The following is a 16211-nucleotide window of genomic DNA, read 5'->3' as shown; positions in this document are numbered from 1 at the left end:
AGCGCTCCAAGACGCCGATCCTATCAAACTCAGAGCAATACTACAATTCATTGACGCTCTTCACTTGCGCCATTGGGCCAACAGCTGAGCAACTCATCCAGAGCTCTATACTCCCAAAGCTCCACGCCTGCCTGACGCCGCCGCACTCCATTCACTTATCGCACAATGTGTAGTCCAAGCACCTCAAGATGAGGCTGCTGCTGTCTCGTCGAGCTTGACAGCCTCGACCTTCTCCTCAATCTGTCCAGCATTTGAGTCCGCTGCCTTTTCTGTCTCCGTCGTTGGAGCCTTCTCTGACGCTTCAGCATCTTGCATCTCAATTTCTTGACCTTCGGCGGGCTTCGCAGCTCCTTCCTCGGCCTCAGCCTTGGTCGTGCCAGCAGCGGCGATCTCCTTAGTTGCGTCTTCAGCGGCCTTAGGCTCGTCAGCAGGTGTCTCGGCCGCCTCGGTGGGCGGAGGAGCTGCGGCCTCGCTATTAGTCGCGGAAGTCTCTGCTGGTGCGGCGGATTTCTCCTTGTCGCCTGATCCAGTTGGAGCATCTCCATCAGCCTCGAGACGCTTGTTCCAGATCTCCAGCATAGCTGAGCTACGCGTCTTGAAGCTGAACTCATCGTCCTTGGGCACCGAAGCAAGCTTGACAATGGCCTTGAGCACCTTGTGAATCTTGGTGACGCGAATGATCGACGGCTCCAGATTCTCGTAGCCCTCGAGCTGGGTGAAGAATTCGGCCATGCTAGCCATCTCGTCCTCCTTTGGTGCCTGGTCACGCGACAGGAACCCCTTTTGCAAGCGATGGCGCAAGTACAGCACGGCCTTCTCGCGTTGCGCAAGTCGCTCCTCGTCTGTCATCTGCGGCTTTTCCTCTTCGTCACTCTTCGGTGCGCTGACAACTTTCTTTTTCGGCTTGCTCTTCTTCGCTGTAGACGCGTCGCCATTCGGTGTCTTAGGTCCATTAAGCTTCGTCACCTTTGGAGTCTTCTTGGGCTACACAATGGTCAGTCGGGGTACATCTCACGCGTGCGGGCGAAGAGAAGGCTTACCTTGGCATCGGCATCGCTATCGTCGGCCTTCTTTCTCTTCTTGGTAGACTTGGGCGCATCAGCATCTTCCATCTCGATGTCCTCATCCGCAGCCTTGCTCTTGCGTGGTCCCTTCTTCTTCTTCTCTTTGGGCGCTGCCTCGTCGTTCTCTGCCGCTTCAGCTCTCGCTGCAGCCTCTGCCGCACGGCGCTCCTCGTCTTCGGCTTGTTGCTGTAAGATTCTCTCCATGTCTTGCTGGTGCTGTCTCAGTAGGTCCTTGAAATAGTCAATGTCGTGCCCCTCAGCTGCGACCTTGTAAGCTTCTGCCAGAGCCTTGGTCATCTTCGCTTTGGGAAGGGTGTTGCACTCGTCAGGATCCAGCGGCGTCAGCGAGGTGTTGACCATCCATTGGCTATCAGGTACACGTCAGCAAAGCCTCTTCTTGCGAGATCGCCCGCACTTTGGACTTACAACTCATTCGTGTGCAAAAACATGATTGGGAAGGTGCGCTCCTTGGCGTTCTTTCCGCCCTCCTTGAAATCGTCGCGCAGAGAGCCGTCGGGACGTGCTGTGCTCACAGGGCGAGTGGCCAGAAGCGACTCGGGAAGCATCTCCTCGTCACAGACAATCGCTGGCCATGGAGGATAACCCTTGAGACGCGCCCAGTAGTACTCGCCTGGCTTGCATTCGAGTCGAAGCGTGGGCATGGACTTCTTCTTGCCGAGCTTCTTGTTCTTGTGCTCAGGCACGCCTCCGACTGGCTTCTTCTTCTTGTCCTTTGGCGTTCCGTCGCTCGCAGGCTCTGCTGACGCCGAGCTGGCCTCTGCCGCCTTCTCGCCGTCGGCGGTGGGCTCGTGTGATTTGACATCTTCGACAGGTGCCCCCGATTCCTCCTTCTTCGCCTCTGATGCTGCTGTATCGCCATTGGTCTGCGTCGTCGTGGGCGCGGGCTCAGACGAGTCGGCAGTAATAGTGGCAGGCTGGGGAGGTCTCAGCAACGGTGAGACGTTTCTTGGGCCAGCGGCGACACGACTTACTGCTTGCGCACTCACGGGCGACGTGGCAGGCCCCTCGTCTGCCATCTCGACAAAAGTTTTCTCGCAACAGTGCGTGGGTCCTGGCACTAGCAGGCTTTGCGACGCGATGGTCGGGCTATCGGAACGCGTGTGAAGGGCGGGTCGCGTTGCAAACGGTGCCGGGCGGGTGAGAATGCGAGTGGGATACGGCGGCAGATGCTGAGGCGATACGGCAGAGACGCGTTGGGGTGGTGGTGATGATGTTGTTGGTGGTGTCGGGACGAAATCTGAGAGGAAGAGGAACGAGCGACTTTGAGCGTTCGTTCGCGGGCGTCCGTGCGTGGAAGAAACGTCACAAATCTGGCGCAGAAATGTGAAATCGGCGACAACGCGCGCGCGGAAAACGCGCAAATTCGCACTCGCTGCGTGCAATGCTTTCTTCGATACTCGTCGTCTATATGCGAGCGCGACCTGCGCTGTTTTGCCTTGTTGTCGTCGTGGTCCAGGACTGCGAGAGTCTGGCTTGGCGCGTACCTTCCCCAGCTGCCGGCGAATCAGCTAGCACAATGCCGCCTCAACCGGTGATTGCTTCTTTGTCTGCAGTCCAGGGGCCTGATTGCTGTCTTGCTCGATGTGTCGCAGCGCGGAAGCGCGCCTGCGTTCGCTCTCTTCGCGAGTGAATAGTTCGTCCACACGCTCAGGCACCGTCGTGATCGTGGTGGCCACCGAGACTCCAGGTGGCGTCACTGCATCCAAGGTCCAGCTGACGCAAGCAAATCTTCTGCCGAGCTCTGTGTCGACACCCCGCTTGAGGTCCAGAGGCAGATTCCGACAATGCCTTGACGAGAATGCCAACGCCTTGGTCGATCGCATCGCATCGCATTGAAGAGCGGGCATAATATTGGGTGTGGTCTTGGTGAGAACGTGCCGATATGACACGACTGCGCCTGATCTTGCATAGCATCAATCGGCTCAGCTTGGGCTTGAACACAGTGCTTATATAGTCTGCGCGATAGTTTAGCAATTGCGATTGTGGGCAAGTGATTGCACGTACGTTTTCGTGCGTCGAGAAGTGCTTGCCACGCCATGCGAGCCTACTGATCGCTCGAGTAGCTTCATCCGTTTTCGTGCGCTTGTTCGCATATGTGACTAGGACAATCTTGCAAAAGCTGCTTGTTGCGAGATGCCTGTCGCCAGTAAGTTCTAGAGAAAGTAGTGGCCCTTTGGCATCTTTCTGGGCACGACGAACGTAAGTCGAATTTAAGAGAAAGTGCAAGAGCTCCTACCACGTTGAAGTTATGGCATGCTACTTACGATGCGAGTCGCTCAATCGACAATTGGGATCCTAAGACGCGGGCTAGTGCAAGCTGTTGTTGCTGTCAGAGGTGTCGCCAGCATTGTGTGCTCAGTAACAGGACATGGCCCATGTCCGGGTCTGGGAAACACGCTGCGCATCTTTCGAGATCGCTTCTGGAGTTCGATAGCACTAGACAGCTCGGATCCAGGGTATGATGTGCGGTGGCTGTGGCACGGAGGCGCCCTTTGACCTGGCCGTCACCACTGTAGTTTGTGCGAGCCAACTTGCTGAGCATCGCCATGCACGTTGATGCGGCATTAGATCAAAGGCTTTTGCTAATGGCAGCAGAGGTGAGGCTCCATATCATCTAGTCAGATAGCCTGGTTGCACGTGTGCACCTCACTTTCTCTTTTCATCCCATGCGGCTCTTTCGTGCCCAGCATATCTGCCTCTGCTGCTTCCTGCATGGAATCATGTCCAGTTTTTGCAATTCTGCGGTGCGTCGGGTAGGTTGATCGCAACGTAGCCATTCAAACATCGGAGATCAGTCATGACTGGGGTACACGGAAATGGAGATGCGACCGTGAGGGTGAGTGGCTGCACTGCAACGGCGCAGCACGCGTCCCATCGTAGAATTGTCGGCTAAATCGCTGTCATCGGAGTGGAGGGAGTCGAAGTGGGCGATTGATGAGGTGAGGCGCTTGCTCGTCGTGGTCGGTGAGCACGCAGGACAGGACTCGTCGTTGTATGGAAGCAGTCACAGTCAGTGCCCGTGCCGTGACGCCCTTTGCCAAGCCTCGCTGGAACTCGCTACGTGCACTTCGCTCACGGCGGCAACCGCCACTGCGCTGTTCGACATCACCAGCATCACATGTGCCCCGTGAGCTGCAAATTACACAATGTCAAAAGACAACTCAGAAGTCCAACGTCAATTCAGAGCACCGAAAGCGACGGATCCAAGTATCGCCGGCGGATTTCAATCAATCTTGGCAGGCCCTGTCTTCTGTTCGTCGACGGCTGGCTGACTAGCTACTTTACAGACATCCATAGCCACGGATGTGCGAGCATACTCTGATTTGTGAACATCCTCAGCAACCATCGTCAACATGCAGCTACATGAGCGGCAGAAGAAGGAAAATGATGTGGCTTCCTGGTCACCAGCAAGTGGCAGCAACAAAAACCGCCTGGGCCTCTGCACGATCATAGCAAAGGCCTCCGAATTTGGGTACGCCACAGCAGTCATCGCTGTTTGCGTTCATGTCCTCGGTCTACTCACTCGCTGCAGAGTCTTGTACAACATGCCCCCACTTGGTCAAGCACGAAATGCTGCAGCTACCCGGCCTTGAGCACTGGGTCCTGTTTCCCAAGCAGAACGGCTCTCCGAGAATTCATCAGCAGCAGTGCATCACCCATTGAGATGTCGACCACGCACGTGATCTTTGCTGCGTTTGCCCGAAACGATCGCAGCTTGCGCTGATCTTATGCATTGGCCACCTCTACTCCTGCGAGATGTCGATCTTCGAGGTGGGAGACGTCCTCAATTGGCTGTCGTACAAAACAGAGTGTGTTGAGCTCCGTAAGTGGTACGCGGAAGTCGAGCACCCGCTCGCATCGTTGCGATCCGTTGGCAACGCCATGGTAATTGATCCTGCGCGTGTCCCTCACGAAGCTCGTGCTGCTGTGAGACACTATTTTCCTTGCCCTTCGCCCTTCACAACTGTAAATCAAGGCCCACAGTGGAGTGACAGGTGCTTGCACTTTTCCAATTTCTCCTACTGGCCGTCCCACTTATCGTTAGCCTGGGCAACAGTCTTGTTTCTGACATTTTGGTGGTACAATGGGACTCGAACAGATGGACGGGCCTTATGGCTATGATGCTCGGCCGTCTGATGCCCGGTCTGCCTATGCGAATTCAGCCTATGCAACTCCACTGACCGAAGATATGCCTGATCTGGGTGATATACCTGCTATGCCTGCTTTGCCCCCAAATGGATTCCCGAAGCCCACCAATGGACTAGAGAAGCCCGCGAATGGAGATTCGAAGCCTGTCGAGCACATCAAGATACCACGAGAAATAAGAGCTGTGAAGGATGCGGAGTCGTACGAACCGACAGGAAAGAATATTGTCATATGCCTTGATGGCACAGGTGATCAGGTAATCGAGGAAGGCGCACGTCGTCTCGCTCCACCACTGACATGGCATTAGTTCGACGCCGATAACAGCAACATCGTCCACTTTGTGAGCTGTCTGAAAAAGGCAGTCCCGGAGCAGGTCACATACTATCAATCTGGTATCGGCACGTATGATGGCGGTGGTGTCACCAATGGCATCAACGCAGGTCTCGACATGGCTGTTGGCTCTGGCCTGGGTGTGCACATTCGAGATGCCTACATGTTCATCCAAGCACATTACAAACAGGGTGACAAGATCTGCCTGCTCGGTTTCTCCCGTGGTGCATATACCGCTCGATGCTTGGCTGGTATGATCCACAAAGTTGGTCTGCTTCCGGCCGGCAATGTATCTCAAGTGGTGCGACCAGATTCTCGAACCAAATGACCACCCTGCTAACAACTCCAAGCCGTTCGCATACAAATACTACAAGGATGACACAGACGAAGGTTGGGCGATGAGCCAGGAATTTCGGAAAACGTTCTGCATTCCCGTAAATGTCTACTTCGTCGGAGTGTTCGACAGCGTAGCATCCGTTGGCTTCTTCCCACGCAAACTGCCACTCAGCAGCACACCCACGCACCGAGCACAATACTTCCGTCATGCAATGGCGCTTGACGAGCATCGAGCCAAGTTCAAGGCATGTCGCTACAAGGTGAAAGACAGCATGGGCGAGAAATACACAGTATCTGCCGAGGAGGATATCGTGGACACCGACGCCCGCGAGGTGTGGTTCACAGGATGCCATGCAGACGTTGGCGGTGGGGCAGTCAAGAACGAAGTGAGACATAAGCTGGCACAGATCCCACTCCGCTGGATGATTCGGCAATGCTTCGAATGCGACACCGGCATCATCTTCAAGACGCCGATGCTAGCAAACGAGGGTCTCGACATTCATACCCTGTGGCCGAGATACGAGCCCCTCTCCATCCCAGCTGGTCCGCCGCCCCCAGACATGCTCGATCGCTACCACAAAGGTCTCCTTGGCCCCATCCATCGCCGATCCTCCCTCCTCGAACCCGTCGACCACAACGACGAATACGGAATGCATCATCTCAAGATCTACAAAGAAACCGACTCAGAAAAGCCCTCGGCAGACTTACACGAACATTGGACACCCGAGCAAGTCGAAGATTACTTTGATGCTCTACAAAAAGTCAACGATCAACTTGTCGATGCCAAAGGCTGGTGGATTCTCGAACTCTGGCCTATCAAAATCCGCCATCAAGCAAAGGACTCAGACAACTGGGTGAAAAAGGTTGGATTGAATCTGGGAACATATCGTGCAGTGCAGGATAAGGCTCCAAATCTTCACTGGACTGTCAAGCACAGGACAGATCAAATGGAATACCGCGTGAGGACGAGAATGGACAGGAATGCTGAGTGGAGGGTAGTGGTTTAAGGACTGCACCTTTCGGTGGGAGCTGTGAGGCAAGCAAGGGAGAGGAAATCGACCAGGAGATGTGTAAGCTAGTAATACCCCAGACTGATGATGATTTCATATGTGTCTGATATTTTGTACAAAGCATCTATTGACCTTCTTGCCCGCTTTCTTGATTTCAAAGCCACCCGGGACGTTCCAGCTACTCTGCGTCTGGAAAATCGATCACAGCCTTCACCAACTCATGCCTCTCAAACCTCCGATATACCTCAGGAGCCTCCTCAATCGAAATAACATCGCTCACAATCAAGCCAGGGCTCGCCCTGCCGCTCAAAATCAACTGTCTCAAAGCTGGCGCCAACGCAATCGGATCCGAAGGACCCGCTTGCCATTTCAGCTCATTGGTAAAGAAGTCCGCCAACGACAACTGCACATTTTCTTGAATGCTCTCCGCTCTTGGCGCGTATTCAGAGCTATTGGCGGCGCTGTTGTAGACTCCAACAGTTCCAAGGCCTCCGCCGATGGATGTAACGCGCAACTGATTCTGCGCGATGATATCTGCTTGGACAGTGAGGTTGCGATTGACTTGTTCGAAGCCGACGGCGTCGATGCTCCGCGTCACGCCATTGGGTTCACGGGCGAGAATCTGTTCGACAGGGTCCGAGTCGAGAAAGTTGATCGGGATTGCACCAATGGATTCGGCAATTTGGAGGCGTTCTTCGATGTAGTCAACGATGTAAATTTGCGAGGCACCGCGAAGGACGGCGGAGTATGCAGCCTGGAGCCCAACGGGTCCGGCGCCGAAGATGGCTACGGTGTCGCCTGTTTGAAAGCCGGCGTAGTCGAGAGCTGCCCAACCTGTGGGGAAGATGTCGGAAAGCATGGTGTAGTCATTCAAGAGGGAGACCGTCTCATTCGTTCGTGAATCGGTACGTTCGAATGATGGGACTGGGATGAGACCCGCGTCCGCATTGGGAATGCGGATATATTCAGCTGATTAACAGTCAGTGCTCTGATCACCTCGACGACTTCTCAACAAGTAAAACCATACCTTGAGTGCCTCCAAGCTCTGGACCATTGCCATAAGAGCCATAGAAGGGCGTCGTCAACTCGGTACGCAAATGTCCTTCAGCAAGCTCAAACGGAATGACTACCGGGTCGCCCACGCTCAACGAGCCCACAGCATCTCCCACTTCCGAGATGTAGCCGACACCTTCGTGTCCAAGGACGTAAGCTGCTTCAGGTCCAGGCTGGGTGCCGCGATAGATGTGCAAGTCTGAGCCGCAAATTCCAGCCCGCCTGAGTCGGACGATGGCGTCGGTCTGGTTGACGATCGTTGGACGAGGGACATCCAGAACGCTCACATTGTAAGCATTGCCTTGCCACACGACTGCTCGCATGGTCGCATTGAGCGCGGAGGTGAAGTTGGATAACGCCATAGTGTGAAGTGTCGTTCGATGAAATGTTGGTCAAGGAAGCAGTGGTTGATGGACAACATGTCTTGGGGCGTTCTCTTCATGCTCTTATACATCTTCTCCTGTGGATCATCGCACTGCCTGCGGTATCATCTCTGCGACGCGTCGTCATCGAGCTCTAGCGGAGTTTGGAGATAACACTCCCTTGCTGGACCCAGTTGTCGTGGAGGCGTAATGAGTTACAATCCATATAGCCGTCGAGCTTGATGCCAAGGCAGATGTAGCGAATCACCTCGGATAGAGAGAACCCCCGGCACGAGAAAGCAGTCGCACAGGTCCACAGGCATAACAAATCCAGACAAGTGAGATCGTTCAAGCAGCATAGCATACGTGAAAGCTCCGTCATGCCAAGGTGTATGCTTGGCAATCATTGATGTATGCCGCACGAAAGTCCGCGTGCGGCCGCATCTTTCTTGCTGTTTCGACCGCTCCTGGGGACGCGTATGTTGCATTCGTCTCCCAAGGTACGTCTCCATGAGGCGGGAATTCTGCCATCGATAGGTCTGTTTGTCTCAACGTTGGGCTTATCTCCGGATGTGCTCTTTGGACATGCCGTGAGCAATTGTCCATTCGCGAGAAACCTTGCTCATGATATCTGCACGTGCGGACGGGGCATTTATGTGATTTTGAGTTCGAATGAGTCAATCTGTGTCGACGCAGGTCTTTGGGAAATGCAAATGTTTTACTGCATGAACAGCATGAGTACGGCCGTAATCGTCGACGATGTCTAACAAGGACTTAGTACGGCTTGAGAGCTGCAGTGTGGACAACTTACTTGACAACCGGGACGTCGATACTGCTGGGACTGGTCGAAGATATTGAGTTTGGTGTCGTTGCCTTGAGCTCCTGTTGACTGATTGGGTTGGCGAGCAACACATCCCCAGGCCAATTGCCCGCCAAAGCATCGAACGCTAGAGATGGATGACTGGTTTGAAGTGTTGCATGGAAATCGTCAGTAGCAGCGGCAACCCAGCCCGCTCCACAACACGCGCTCGCCGGCCAGTCCAGGAGACAATCACAAGACTCTAGGCATGGAGTAATTGGTCCCTTCATGTTGCAAGGCGGCATGACCTGATCGACGAGTGTTGTTGCGAAGTCCTCATCGCGGAATGAGAATGTATGATCAAAGCATTGAGACCAATCGAGCATGAGGTCAGGCTCCCAAAATTTGCTGTCGTTCTCGACGAAAGTCATGTTGCTTTTCTTGTCGATCGCTCTGTACTTGAACGTGAGGGCCTCTCGAGAAACGTTCCATCTTCTTATACTCTCCCAGCGTCCGGTCACACCTCATCTCGTCCACCGGCCTCAAGGCAACCCTCGTCACAAAAGAGACACCGACGCCAGAAAATCTCGACGATAGTATGACCGACGTGGATCTCGCAACATCCTCGCGACATGCACCCTGCAGCTCTCCAGAACTCCGAAATGCCAGATCTCCCACGCGCATCGGCACATGGCACATCCTTCTCTGACGTTGGAACGAATAGGAAGAAAAGGCCCAGGCGGTCCGTGAAGCACAACACATTCGGCACATGTTTGCCAGCGCCAGTGAGCCACGGTTTCCACCCGGGCCACGATCCGCTCCACGTTGTGCCACACTGCTTCCCACAAGTGCCACCAGTGCCGTCATTGGAGATCTTTCAAGCTCTTCGGGGATGTCGTCTGCCGCTCCAGGCGAGTGTTCCAGCCGAGAAGGAGGAGGAACCCGTCTGCAGTAGCCCGCTCATGCGCAGGAATTCCAAGTGCTCGGAAAGAGAAGGTAGTGACCAGGTTCACGCGAGCTTCCAGGCGAGACGGAGGCAGTTCATCGTCTGCAGCAGTCCGCTCACGCGTATGGTTTCCAGGTATCCGGTAGGAAGGCGAGCGTTCCAGCCGAAGGGCAGCCTGCAGTAGGCCGCTCAAGCAGCTATATTTCGAGTCCAGGTGCACGGCAAGAACACAGTGATAAGCGCCAGACGCGGTCGTTCCGATCGCCCCGAAGGTTCCCCAGCTGCTGTACTCCTCGGGGAACATAGGCAAGGGGTAACACAGCATAGCACAGCCGCGCGCAGCAGATTTCCAGAAGGCGCAGAAGGCACAGCCACAACAGCGGCTTGCAATCCGACTCGCATCTCACTTGCCATGCCACGAAACCTGCAAAGTCGGTGAAGAGTGAGAGGGCGGCTTGGAGATGATAGAGTAATACAAGTCATAAAATACTCAGACGTCAGTCAACGTCCGTAATTACAAAACCAGTAAAACAAAAAGAGGACGCCTACACCTCACCACTATCCAACCACACCTCATCATTTCCAAATCTTCCATCCGGCTTTCCTCTTACTATCACTTCTTCCAAAGTCGACTTCGTTTGGCCGACCCTGATCCAAGCTCTGTCTTCCAGCTCCAACGCCAAAGAATCGTTCCGCCTTGCTTCCTGAACGTTGCGGGAGTCGGTCTCGTCCCATGTGCTCTTCTTCAAAATCCTCACTGCCAGTCAAGCTACCAGTACTATCGTAGCCGTGATGGGTACCATCATATCTGCCCTGACTCTTTTGCCCAGGCGGCGAACGGCCGTAGGGTCCTCGATTACCCTGTGCAGCGGTGATAGGAGCTGATCCAGGCGCAGCTGTCCGCCGGTAACCGGATTGTGGGTAGGCAGTGCTGTCGGTATATTGTTGGTTCTGCGAACCAATGGGTGGTCCTGAGAGGTTGTAACCGTTCTGATATGGATCGACACCACGTTGCGGACTTGCAGACGGAAGTCTTGGCGTGTGATTCATGAGTTGACCAGCACTGCCGTATCCGTCACTAAGTTGGCGAGTTTGATATGCACCGCGTCCAGTACTGGTCAGACCCATGCCGACAGCCGCATGACTGACGCCCGTGTTCGGGTTCGAGTTGAGAGCAGTGTTCTTCTGAGTTCGGAAGTCTGGACTTGGAGTTCGGCTGCCATCAGTGGTTCCCCGATACTCGCTGTACTCCGTATTATCTTCATGCTCGGCAGTAGCTCCAGCGACAGCATCTTCAGGTCCATCAAGAGCCTCGCGCTTCCTGTTAAGTCGCAGACGTTCCATTAAGCTCCTCCTGTGAGGCTGGAACTTGGCGACATTTGGATCACCAGAGCCTTCGTACCAAAGCGCCGGGACTAAGAGCCTGTACGGGACAGTCGTGCCCGCCGGATTGTGCTGGTCGACTTCCATGCATAGCGAGATGTCCAGCCCGCCTTCAAGATTCACGTGCTCGGCGGCGTCAGCACCGTCGGCGGTACTATCAAGCCCACTCTGATTGTTCTTGCCCACGAAGGAAAATCGCCGCGGAGTTTTTTCTGACAAATTTGTTGGACGACGTTGAAACGAGGGCCTCTCAGGCGGGATGTTCGGATCATGCCTCACATTGCCCGAATATTGGCTGCCGCCTCTGTCGGCTGCCGACATACTCGAAGACCTCTGTATGCTTGATGCCTTGCGATCATCGTCGTTGTACGGCCTTGTATGCTCCAGCGGCAGCGAGACCGGCGGTGGTCCTTTCTTCGATGAGCTGCTTAGTCTCCTAACCAAGGCAGCAGGCCCGCGAGTGAGACTCATTGTGCGCTTCATACTCCCTGGTGGAAATCTTCTATCATTGCCACGGGTTCGCTTGTACTCTCCGCTAGTGCCGTCAAACTGCTGCAGGTTTGCCGACGGACTAGCACGGAGCTTTGGTGACGAGGGCGGCGTTGAGCCTGGCACGTATTCTCTGATCACGCAGAAATTCCTTCTGGGAAGTAGATGATTATTGTTCCTCCTGCTTCCGTCGACATCATGACTGAATACGGGAATCATGTCTTCATCGGTATCGGCATCCAGATGGTGGATCTTGTTCCTCTTATTGAGCACATCTGCCATCATGACCGGGGGTGGCGTGTTGACAATGGCCGATGATATGACGTTGGGAATATATCGGTGGTCCTTGTCCTTGGGAAGACCAAGCTTGCCGTTGCTGAAGAATCGTCCAATAGCGCCCAAATGAACATCCCCACCAAGGATGGTGATACGAACACTCTTCTCTGCAGCCAGCTCTTGTAGTTCTTGTATGAACCAGTTGCGCTCGGCCTTGTGGTGTTTCGCGGTCCAATGATCGTCCAAGTCGTCCAGAATCTCGACGCCCCCATCGAACTTGTTAACGAAGCCCCCAAGCATACCTGTTCGACCAATGGCCTTGATTGGGTCCATGACCTTGCTCGTCAAGATGTTTTCCAGAAAATTGAGTCGAGGATATGCAATGGGTACACCAAGCAGTACGATCAAGTGTTTCGTTTCGCCTTTCACAAGCTCCGCGCGGCACCGGTCGAAGATAGCATCGTACGTTTCCTGGCTCAGGATCTCGTCACGCATGCGTTCTGTGCGGCAGTCGAGTCCCAAGAAAGCGACGTGGCGGCCAAGACTCATAAACAAGCTCCGTGACCTCTCATTGATATACGGTCCTGGTGAGCGTCCAAGTAGCCAACTGGGCTCCTCCTTCTCTGTCTCAGCAGCAACACTCTGATGTTGAAATAGCATGTAATACTTGTAGGCCACCGCACCCAGGCCTGTGAAGATCCGCGTGCTCATGAAGTGATGTGGATAACTGCCATACCCATCAATGATGTCGTGATCGTCCCACATGTTGACCATCGGTATTTGAGAATTCGCCATGCTGAACAAACCTTGACTAAACCACATGGAGTAACGATGCAGGTAGAACTCCTCGAGCTCTTCCTGCATCTCAATGCTGAAATCAGCCTCATGCTTGTACTGCGGATTCTTGGTCTGGAGCCATTCCCTAAACAGCTCCGTATCCCGCATTGCAGCATCGTTGTAAATCTGATCGCCTCCTCCAATCATGACATGGAATGGTCGAGCCTGGTGACGATTCAAGACATCTCGCCAGAGCGGATCTGGGCCGGAGAAGGTGTTGCTATCGACAGACATGGAGAAGCCGTTGCAAGAGTGGAACATGATGTTCATCGATTCACCCCGTGCAGGCACCCAAAACCCGATGGCAGGTCCTTTGTTGATTCGATACGCTACGCGGGTTTGCTGACTTGCGAGCTCGATTTCGATGCTGAAGCGCCAGAACGTGAAGCCGCGCTCGCTGTGCAAACGTACAGCCTTCGTCTCGCGATACTTGCTCGCCCGCTCGCCGTCGCGTTTCTTAATTCGCGATTTATCCTGAAACGTGATATGCTGGGTCGGTCGACCGTCTGATCCCATCGTGGCCTGTGGCCCAAGCACGGGGGTACGTTGCGCTGAGAAGAGTCCTGAATTATTCTCCTCGCGAGACAGATCGACGTCGCCTTCGATGTCATGTACTGGCCGTACGTAGAGTGCTCGGCCTGTACGAGAGAGCTTGACTTGTCCGGCGACCGGATCCTCATACTCGGGTGGGAGCTCATGGCCACTTTCAAGGAGGTGCTGCGGCGGAGGCGTGTGTAAGTCCATCGGCTGAGCGAACAGGCGCAGGACAGGAGTCCGGGCCAGGTCGGACTGATCGTCTTCAGTGACAATCATGACGGTGCCCTTCCACACTTCTCGTTGCGAGACCACGTTGGTGCGCTGATTGCGGACAGTCTGCTGCCGTATGCCAGTGTAGCGCAGAAGCGGGCCACATTTCAGGAACAGTCGAGGCTGAAAGCCGTTCGCTTTCTCTTCATACGGTCCATCAAGCTGTGCCATGTCAGGGATCGGCTTAGAGCCGCCAGAGCTTGATCTTTTGTGGCTCTTCTCCCACCACGGAGCATTGCTGTCCTCTTGACCCACGTTCGCAACTGCCTTTTCGAACTCGATGTCGTCTGCTGTCAGTACGGCTGGTTTCGCGTTCCGCCAATCCTCCAAAGGCTTGGCTGTTGGTTGATAGCTACGACGCTGGTCGTGATCGTGGTGGAAGAATCCTCGGATGGCATGATGCTGCTTTTCGTGGGTTGCCGCTGCGTCTGTTGAAAACCCGACTTGCTGTCTCGCCTGCTGCGCGTTCGCAGTTTGAGGTGGTTGGGCATACCGCACACCATCCTCGGGATGCGGATTCACTACCGCTGCTCGAGGCACCGGGTCCGATGGCAGATTTGCTTCCGCAGCTTGACACTCCTTCTTAGTGCCAGAAAGACCGCCCATGCGACCGGTATACAGAGCATCTCGCGTACTGTTGTCAGTTTTGCGACCATCTGGTGATCGTTTCTGTAGCTTCTTGCTGTTGCTTCTGGCAACACTGCATCCGTCCTTGCCACTGCTCGGTGAAAGAGGACTGGCTGGAGACTGCGCGGCTTCACTCTGAATCTGACTCTTGCGTTTCTCGTACGCGACCTTTCCACGCTCAGCGGCGCCTGGCGAGTAGCCTGCGCTCGAAATCGAGGGACCACTCCATGCAGCCGCATCAGCACCTGCGAAGCCGGCGTTCTTGGCACGATACTTGCGACTTTCTGATCGGCCAATATCGGTCGAGCCTCGAGGTGCGGTCGTCGATGCTGGCTGCGGCGGCTGGTCTGGAGCGCGTTCGTAGGTCCTGGACTGGTTGGCGACCTGCGCCACGGGATTCTCTCTCGGGGTTGTAGGGGTTATATTCTCTCTGAGCAAAGAGTCCCTCGCATCTTGAAAACGTCGCACGCCCGCTTCTGCTTGACTTTCCGAGGCATTGCGCGGTCTCTCGCTCTGGCTGGGTCGTCTCCCCGTACTGTCGCTGACCACTCTTGCTTTGTCGTTGCGTATTCTGCCATTTCTGTCAAGTCCTGCCTCCCCTCTGCCGCTCGCAATGCTCTTCTGCCGCGCACGCTCCTCTGCATGCGCAACTCTTGCTCGCTTCTCCTCCTTGCTCCATGTCTCGAGGTTCTGCAACGGACTGCGATCGGGTACGGAGCCTCGTCTCACATGCTCCGAGACGTTGCTGGCGTTGCTGGCTTGTCGCTGCTTGGACGACTGAGTCACATCGACGGTCCTGGGAGACATGAGATCGGGACTCCAGGGCTTCGAGCGCACATTCGTAGGCACATAGTTGGGATCCACCTTCAAGGCAGGCTTCGGCTCGGCATCGGGGTCTGGGAAGGTGGTTCTGAACTCATCGTCTGGGTTGACGACTCTCAGTGGATTGGTGGGTGGTGCGTCGAGCGTGTTGCTGCGCTCCTTCCGTCGCGAATTGGCCCTCGCGGTGCCGGTGGGAGCATTTTGCGGCGGTGCGGTACGGTCTGAGAAGGAGCGTTTGGGATTGCCGGGAGGCACGTAATACTGGTAGGGAGCGTTGCTGGGGAGCTGCTCGAAAACATCGGTCTCGGGATTGCGCGACCAGAGACCGCTCTGTCGGCGTTCGTGAGACATGGCGGTGGTATTGGATCTTCTCGAGCTCTACATGAGTCGCGCGTTCCATGCGGAGCTGTGCTTCTATTGTTAAGTCGAGGGCATCCTTCGAGCGGCAGTCAGCCGCTTCCTGCAGACGCAACGCTGCCGGTCAACGGGTGGCACAAGGCATTGCGATGTACGCGCACGATATGCGATCCAAGGAGAGAGGGCCAAAGGGGAGCAGAGGAGAATGGGGAGGTCGGGCGCTGATGTCGTCGCCCATGTACTGCACCTTATTCGGTGGCTGGACGGCCAACTTCTGCTGCAGCTGCTGCATCTGCATCTGAAGCCATGACGGAGGCGATCCTCGCGCGCGCACGTGTCTGCGCCAGCCGCACATGTCGCGCATGCCCATCCATGCTGCCTGCCTTTGCGCGCTGATGCATTATGTACCGCTGCACCGCGGCCGGAGTATTGCGCAGTCAGCAGCGCGCGAGGTGAGTGGTTTGGTCGATGGCAATTTCGCCGGACTCCTGCTCCACACGCGTGTTTCACCGATCCCTGGGAGCTGCGGAGTGGTGCGCGGGCGCC

The 16211-nt window shown here is 55.2% G+C and overlaps 6 protein-coding genes across 6 annotated transcripts; 2 read left to right on the top strand and 4 right to left on the bottom strand.

Moving 5' to 3' along the window:
• Positions 1 to 183: 183 nt before the first annotated feature.
• On the bottom strand, positions 184 to 2101 carry RHO25_006222 (uncharacterized protein; the record flags this gene model as incomplete). Its single annotated transcript, XM_023597063.2, has 4 exons — positions 184 to 984; positions 1041 to 1431; positions 1491 to 1999; positions 2057 to 2101. The coding sequence occupies 4 exons, from the start codon at positions 2099 to 2101 to the stop codon at positions 184 to 186; spliced, it is 1746 nt and encodes a 581-aa protein (XP_023452860.1).
• A 2130-nt stretch (positions 2102 to 4231) lies between these two features.
• On the top strand, positions 4232 to 4678 carry RHO25_006221 (uncharacterized protein; the record flags this gene model as incomplete). The annotated part of the gene is made up of 2 exons (XM_065602756.1): positions 4232 to 4337; positions 4425 to 4678. 2 exons carry the CDS (start codon positions 4232 to 4234, stop codon positions 4676 to 4678), a joined length of 360 nt encoding a protein of 119 aa, XP_065458828.1.
• Positions 4679 to 5169: 491 nt separating this feature from the next.
• RHO25_006220 (uncharacterized protein) lies at positions 5170 to 6904 on the top strand (the record flags this gene model as incomplete). The annotated part of the gene is made up of 3 exons (XM_065602755.1): positions 5170 to 5487; positions 5539 to 5862; positions 5912 to 6904. The coding sequence occupies 3 exons, from the start codon at positions 5170 to 5172 to the stop codon at positions 6902 to 6904; spliced, it is 1635 nt and encodes a 544-aa protein (XP_065458827.1).
• A 181-nt stretch (positions 6905 to 7085) lies between these two features.
• RHO25_006219 (uncharacterized protein) lies at positions 7086 to 8322 on the bottom strand (the record flags this gene model as incomplete). Its single annotated transcript, XM_023597061.2, has 2 exons — positions 7086 to 7876; positions 7935 to 8322. 2 exons carry the CDS (start codon positions 8320 to 8322, stop codon positions 7086 to 7088), a joined length of 1179 nt encoding a protein of 392 aa, XP_023452867.1.
• Positions 8323 to 9984: 1662 nt separating this feature from the next.
• Positions 9985 to 10371, bottom strand: RHO25_006218 (uncharacterized protein; the record flags this gene model as incomplete). Its single annotated transcript, XM_065602754.1, has 1 exon — positions 9985 to 10371. One exon carries the CDS (start codon positions 10369 to 10371, stop codon positions 9985 to 9987), a length of 387 nt encoding a protein of 128 aa, XP_065458826.1.
• Positions 10372 to 10643: 272 nt separating this feature from the next.
• On the bottom strand, positions 10644 to 15659 carry RHO25_006217 (uncharacterized protein; the record flags this gene model as incomplete). The annotated part of the gene is made up of 1 exon (XM_023597060.2): positions 10644 to 15659. One exon carries the CDS (start codon positions 15657 to 15659, stop codon positions 10644 to 10646), a length of 5016 nt encoding a protein of 1671 aa, XP_023452868.1.
• Positions 15660 to 16211: the final 552 nt, after the last annotated feature.

Source organism: Cercospora beticola, chromosome 4, assembly GCF_033473495.1.
Source record: "Cercospora beticola chromosome 4, complete sequence".
NCBI classification, from domain to species: Eukaryota; Fungi; Ascomycota; class Dothideomycetes; order Mycosphaerellales; family Mycosphaerellaceae; genus Cercospora; species Cercospora beticola.
This window is presented reverse-complemented; position numbering and strand designations above follow the sequence as displayed.